Consider the following 7304-nt stretch of genomic DNA (forward strand, 5'->3'; position numbering starts at 1 on the left):
TAATTATTGATGTGTGAAATGCTTTGAAATCCTTGGATGGAAATCTTGTACCACGAAAGAACAGAACTGTTGGTGGTGTCTCTGGGAGAGGCTCGCGAGGGCCGGGCAAGCCTGTGGGGGTAGCAGGCAGTCACTCCCATGGGGACAGGCTGACCTGGCAGGCTTATTTCCCATGGAAGTGGGCACTGAGGAATAAAAAGCAGTTTCAGGCCAGGTGCGGTGGCCCATGCCTGTAATCCTTGCACTTTAGGAGACTGAGGCAGGGGGATCCCTTCAGCCCAGGAGTTCGAGACCAGACTGGGCAATATAGTGGGACCTCGTTTCTACAAAAAATGAAAAAATTAGTGGAGTGTGGTGGCACACTCCAGTGGTCCCAGCTACTTGGGACGCTGAGGTGGGAGGATCGCTTGAGCCTGGGAGGCAGAGGTTGCAGTGAGCCAAGGTCATGCTATGAGTAACATTTTGAAGGTCCACTTCTGGGATTCATCCAGGAGCTAGACGGGTCATGTCCAGCCAACTCAGCATTCACCAAGGTACGTTTCCAGTCCAAACACCACATTGTCCATAGACTGATGTGCCTCAAAAACCTGGTAGAGGTGGGCACGGGGTTGGGTAGAAATCATCTTCCTCCCTTCCTTCCCCACCAATCTTTCTGGTGACAGAAGCTTTTCTGTAACTGGGGCAGAATGGGGTCAGACACTCTGGCAACTTACCCATTGGTGTTATGAAATATAAAACATTAATGTATTTATATAAAAAGTGATAGATGAAATTAAAATTTGCTGTTCTATTAAAACTATATTAGATTTTAAATTATTATAGAGATTATATTTTAATGTTTTAAATGTATTTGATACATTACAAAATTATTTTAGTTACAAGCATATCATTAAAGCTATCCTTTATTATTACAAAATGCTTTTACAATGCTATTCTTGACAACAGGAAAATACTTACCCTCACTGAAGTATGTGGAGTACCATTTTTTGGAAACCATGTCAAGCATAATGGCAATATTCAGGTTCAATCTTCCTATAGATCTGCTCAATATTTATCTAAACCTTAGCTTCTATTCTTTTCACGTTATTAGTTATATTTTCACTTAAAAAATTGGAGGCTGAAGGGGTAAGCAAACAAACTTTTGAAGTAGACAAAGCTCATCTTTAATCAACAGAATTTAGAGTCCAGTCTTTCCAAATCTGTTTCTAACGACAGAAACTTCTCCCTCCCCTGCCCCATTTTGTCCTCCCCATTAAATGGTACCGTGTCAATAAAATTCCCAAGCGACCTCTTTAAATCAGCGTTCTTTCCGATGCTGGCTACCACAGTCATGGAAAAGGGAGATGTGTTGGACAGGCCTGTCATTACAGGTAGTAGTTGGTGGTACATCCAGTCTGTATTTCTTACACAAAATTACATCTAAATATTTGACATGAGGCCATTTGCTATCATAAGCCATCACGAGGAACTTCTAGTCTGTCTCACTCGATTGAGGCTACAACGTTGTTAGGTGCTATGACCACAATGAATACAACAGACAGCCTCTCAGCTGTGCTGCAAAGTATTCATAATCAAAAGACCATATTTCAAATGAAATCATAGTAGCGAATGACATACCATTTACATATCACAATCTGAGCCTCTGAAACAGGGGGAACATATAATGGCATCCAGAACATCTTTACATCAAAATAACCTATCATACTACAAAGTTTTCACTTACAAAAAGTGTAACAGAGTTTAAGGCACTGGTAACTTTGTCCACTGTTAGAGATTAAAACTTCCAAAGCAAATGAAAGAACCAATGTTCACCTTTAACGTGGGGAAAGTTGGCAAAAAGAACCCCAGGAGGACACCCAAACCTTCTCTGTGTCCTCTGTGGAACCTGGCCTTTTTCTCTTGTCCTCAGAGAAAGAAACAAATGCCGATATCCTCTGTTTAAAATATGAAAGTACCTTACACCAATAACCCCTAACAGCCCGGGGTCTCAGTGGAACTAACTTAAGTGAAAGAAAATTAAGACAGGCATAGAATTAGGCCTTTGTTTTGAGGCTTTAGGGGAGCAGAGCTCCATTGTGGCATCCGGAGTTTCACCTGAGGCCTACAGGGGTTTCAAATGGTTGCATTTAAGATCAGAATCTTTGTGTTGGGAAATGCTGGCGACTAAGCCTTGACAGCTGAGCACGGGTTGCCTCATCCCTCTCATGCTGTCTATTTCTTAATCTAACAACTGGGCAATGCGTTAAACTGGCTTTTTTGACTTCCCAGAACAATATCTAATTAGCAAATAACATAATTCAGTGACATTCAGCAGGATGCAAATTCCAGACACTGCAATCATGAACACTGTGAAGACAGTCTTCTCCGTGGGCCGGGACACAAAGCAGTCCACAGTGTTGGGACAAGGCCAGGCATTGCACTTCACCAGCCGCTGCATGGAGAAGCCGTCGTACATGACATAGAAGACGTACATGAAGGCGGCTTCGAAGATGACCCGGAAGAAGATGCTGCTTGTGTAGGTCCACCACAGGGAGCCTTCGATGCGGACCTTCTGAGTTTTGATCTCCTCGATGTCCTTAAATTCACTCTTTATCTCCCCCTTGATGAACTTCCTCTTCTTCTCATGTCTCCGGTAGGCCACGTGCATGGCCACTAGGAGCGCTGGCGTGGACACGAAGATCAGCTGCAGGGCCCATAGCCGGATGTGGGAGATGGGGAAGTAGTGATCGTAGCACACATTCTTGCAGCCTGGCTGCAGGGTGTTGCAGACAAAGTCGGCCTGCTCATCTCCCCACACCTCCTTCGCAGCCACAACGAGGATCATAATGCGAAAAATGAAGAGGACGGTGAGCCAGATCTTTCCAATGCTGGTGGAGTGTTTGTTCACACCCCCCAGGATCGTCTGCAGTGTGCCCCAATCCATCTTCTACTCTGGGCGGTTTGCTCTGGAAAAGACGAATGCACACAACACAGGAATCACTAGCTAGGACAGAATAGGGAGACTTCTCTCAGTCTGGGTAAGCAAGCATGCTTAAATCTCTTCCTGAGCAAACACCAACTCTTACACAACCTCACCAAAACAGGTGAAGACAGAACCAACTTAGTTTGTCATAGGATTAAATGTATAGTTCCCAAACCCTCTTGAAAATGTTTTTAGGTGTTCTCTGATAAAAAGTAGCTTGTTCATCTGAGTAATTCACCCAATCTTTAAACACATCATAAAAATTTGCTGTGCTGGGGAGTGTCATAAAGTACTCGTTAGCTGAAAGGCACTCATGGGTTCTGACCGTACCCCTGCATCCTCTGCAGAGCTTCCTTGGGTCTTCCTGACTCTGCAGAAGTTACTCAGCGTTCAACAGCTGCATCCATTTGCAGTCTCAAGTTTTGGCTGTACCACTGGGGCCGATACTAGCTTGGGCCAACCTTGCTCAAAGGCTGAGAGGCCAAGTACAGGAGAACCGTGAGGATAAGATGTCCAGTCTCTCTGCTGAGCCACTTTCCTTAATGTCTTGAATGAATTTTCACAGACGTGGCATGTAGCAGTGAAACTGTTGTTACCAGTGGTTAAGTTTACATTTGAGGCACCCCGAGTTAAAATTTTACAAAGGATCTTGCTTCCTCCTATGTGAAAGGAAGAGGTTAGGAATGCCCTCTTCATGGAGAAAAGCCACTGTGAGCACAGACTTTCGTGTAGGCTTTGTGGATGGCTTGGTGGCCTCACTGTCAGGCTGGCACTGATGGCTCAGTTAGCATATCTGTTTTGATAAGTGCTGCAACAGTGCATTATAATTGTGGGCTGTGGTTTTAATTTCAAAGTGTTTCTTAAAAGACACATTATTTTAAAATGACAGAAAATTCAACTCCCTCGGTTACTGGCCCAGCTAAGCGACGTCACTGCATTGCAGTTCAGCGCTGAAGCTTGGGGGAGTCCCACACTCCTTACTGCAAGCGGATGTGGAGAGGCCAGTGGATAATCTCCCGTGAGCCCATGGCCTTCTTTTCATCCCAGGATGTGAACTGTCTTCACTGATTCATAGTTACACCCTGCCTGCCACAACCAACGCTCTCCTAAACAAGATTCCACCCTCTCCACAGTCCGGATGAATCATCTCTTTTCCACCCTTCAGAGCTGGTAGTGAATCCTCCTCCTTCTTTTTCTTAAAAGCATCCTACTCTCCTCATTTTAGGCAAGTTGCATCCCATTTTCTGATGGACTCCAGAAGCAGGCTCGTAGTGAATGTCTTTCATGACCCACAGTTGCTGCCACGGGGCACCAAGGTCAGGCAGAAACCATCCAGTGACACCTTGGTCAGAGGCTAACAGGAGAGAGGTGGCCACGAAAGTTACACCAGATTGACATAGGCCCGTGAAACATTTAGCCTCACTGAGCTTGGGAAAGACAACATCATTGGAAAAAACAATATTTTAGCCCAGGTTCAGCGCTGACCCATTGATAATCCAGACTGGGAGGCCGTTAGGTGAGCTGGTTGTCCTGCTAAAGCACCCACAGCTCAGGCCAGTCCCGTCCCAACAGCAGAACCACCGAGGACAGCAACATTCCGATTTTAACAAAAGCATCTTATGGAATTAGACATTCTTCATTGGCCCTCATTGAGTGGAAAACAGGATACTCCCCGAAGTAAACTCTCTCCTGGTTTACAACAATACACCTGGCCAAGAATATGGGGCTGCAGGAAGAGGGGTTTATCCTTTGCCCTCTTCCACCTGCCAAACCCAGGTCATACACCCTTCTACAGACCTGTCCAGTTACCATCAGCTGAGAAAAATACAGTTCCAAGAAACCTTATATTGTTATTTTATAAAGCTTGAGTTGAAGCTACCTGTTTTAAAGATCCTTTTTCAGGAAGAAGAGTAAATTAAGATTTACTCCCCAATGGGCTAGGGGGTCATGGGTTAAGAGGGGCTCAGAAGCAGGACGAAGTTGTTTTCAATATTCAAGTCAGAGGAGGAGCTGCCCTCCTGGCCTCCCGACCCTGGGCGGTTACACGCAGCTTCCTACCGGGCCCACGCCACCCTGCACCGCCTGGAGAGCTGCCAGAGGCCAGCGGAGGAGTTGGTTCAGTTCCTTAGGGAAGACACTAGGTGGATCACCAGGATCCAGAAAAGGCAAAAGGGACTCTTCACCCCTTAAATTTCTCCACCCTTAGGTGATGGGTGGTCGACCTTGCCTGGCTGTCCCCAGAGGGTTCCTCCACCCTTCTCACCAGTGTCTGAAATTGTGACCGACTGTGCACAGCAGTTTCGAAAGGGACTCTAAGGTCACATGGGGACACGGCCGTACCACGCTTCTCAAGGCAGTCCCAGGTGCATGGCCACGGAACCCAGCTCTCAGCAGCTGTTAGTTAGGTGAGCGCTGTTCGGGCTGCCTTCCTCCTCCAGTGGGGCAGGATCGAGGCACTGATGGAACCGTCCTGAGGACGCGGGTCTCAGCCGCACACCACCTCTTCGCGAACAAGGGTCCTAAAAATTTTCCTTCTAGCCGGGTAGCACAGCCCGGAAACAAACCCTCGTGAAGTGTTTAGGAAAAAGGGAAGCCACTGAAATCTTGGCCCCGGGGTAGGCCGGGGTCGGCTGGCTCCGCGTTAGTTCTAGGCAAACTCCGCCCAAATCTCTGCCCGGGGATTTTTCTGCAGAAGCCGCTCCAAGAGGTAAAGGTCAGTTCCTGCAGCGAAGGCTTCCTGCTTCACCGGCGAAACGGAGCTTTGCTTCGAAGCTAAGCTTTCGGTCAATTTAAAACGTTTGGTGGCAGTGGGTCAAGTAGCCAGGCGGCTGCGCTAGAGTACCCCGAAGGGACATCGGCGACACCACAAACCTCGCGCTGGCGTCTCGCCCCCGCCTTTTTCCCCTCCCGCGCGCGCCCGGCCCCACTCCCACCCCGGGCGGTGCCATCGCGTCCACTTCCCCGGCCGCCCCATTCCAGCTCCGGAGCTCGGCCGCAGAAACGCCCGCTCCAGAAGGCGGCCCCCGCCCCCCGGCCCAAGGACGTGTGTTGGTCCAGCCCCCCGGTTGCCCGAGACCCACGCGGCCGGGCAACCGCTCTGGGTCTCGCGGTCCCTCCCCGCGCCAGGTTCCTGGCCGGGCAGTCCGGGGCCGGCGGGCTCACCTGCGTCGGGAGGCAGCGCGCGGCGGGGCCGGGGCGGGGGTCTCGGCGTTGGGGTCTCTGCGCTGGGGCTCCTGCGCTCCTAGGCGGGTCCTGGGCCGGGCGCCGCCGAGGGGCTCCGAGTCGGGGAGAGGAGCGCGCGGGCGCTGCGGGGCCGCAACACCTGTCTCCCGCCGTGGCGCCTTTTAACCGCACCCCACACCCCGCCTCTTCCCCCGGAGACTGGGAAAGTTACGGAGGGGGCGGCGCCGCGGGCGGAGCGCGCCCGGCCTCTGGGTCCTCAGAGCTTCCCGGGTCCGCGAACCCCCGACCGCCCCCGAAAGCCCCGAACCCCCCAAGTCCCCTTCGAGGCCCCGATCTCCTAGTTCCTTTGAGCCCCCATGAGTTCCCCAAGTGCCCCCAGCGCCCTGAGTCTCCCCCCGGTTACCCCGAGCGCCGCCTCCCCCAGCCCCTTGGCGGCCCGGGTGGAGCGGGGGCGGCTGAGCGTCGGGACCCCCCAGGAAGCGGCGCCCCAGGCCCCGGCTCCGTCGCTGTGCGGTGGGCGGGGTTCAGGGATGGCTGTGGTCGTTGTCCTCTGTACTCCGCATAGTGCGAGAGGACTTGGCATTTATAAGCGCTTCTTTAATTTTTTATTGTCAGAGAAACAGGCATTCCTCCAAGGACTGAAGATCTGTTCGAGTCGCGGAGGCTGCGCGGGCCCGCGAGGCTCTCGCAGGGGGACCTAGGCTGGGTGGCGGGGCAGTGCCCTCTGGAATGGGGGTTAACGGTGGCCGAGGAGGGGGCGCCGCTGGTGCCGGCGAAGTCCCCGCTTCTTTCTCCCCTCAAAATCTCACCAATCCAAACGAACGCTTTCTCGAATTTCCGATTTTATTCAATTACTTTCAACAAGGTGCCAAGGACTAAGGTTGGGGGCGGTGGGAGAGACAAGCCTCGCTTTTGCCATGGCGGGCAGGGGGGTCCCGCCATCTGCGGAGGGTGCCCCCCGCGGCCCTCGGCCCAGCCAACTTCCTCCTCTTTTCGCAACTGGGGAACTGCAAGGAGGTGACTCCTTTCGGGGTGAGAAGGCCCAGACTTTTCAGAAATGAAAGAGGGCAGGTAAAATCTGCCAAGCCCCTTCCTGCTCGATGCACACAGCACGAAAGGGGGAAACTGATAGGATTCTGCGGCAGACCGCTGGGCGGCT

General features: G+C 51.3%; 1 protein-coding gene across 2 annotated transcripts; it reads right to left on the minus strand.

Annotated features, from left to right (window-relative positions):
* Window positions 1-1139: 1139 nt before the first annotated feature.
* Window positions 1140-6425, minus strand: GJB2 (gap junction protein beta 2). 2 transcript variants are annotated; one of them, NM_001279917.1, is given in 2 exon segments: window positions 1140-2945; window positions 6125-6425. In NM_001279917.1, a coding segment is annotated over 1 exon segment (681 nt). In that variant the 5' UTR covers window positions 2924-2945; window positions 6125-6425; the 3' UTR covers window positions 1140-2242.
* Between the last annotated feature and the right edge of the window lie 879 nt (window positions 6426-7304).

The sequence above is a fragment of the Pan troglodytes genome, chromosome 14 (assembly GCF_028858775.2).
Source record: "Pan troglodytes isolate AG18354 chromosome 14, NHGRI_mPanTro3-v2.0_pri, whole genome shotgun sequence".
Classification (NCBI taxonomy): domain Eukaryota; kingdom Metazoa; phylum Chordata; class Mammalia; order Primates; family Hominidae; genus Pan; species Pan troglodytes.

What these genes read in the sequence shown, in the direction of transcription:
- GJB2 (XM_054664801.2), bottom strand. Translation starts at nt 2,923, where the DNA reads ATGGATTGGGGCACACTGCAGACGATCCTGGGGGGTGTGAACAAACAC.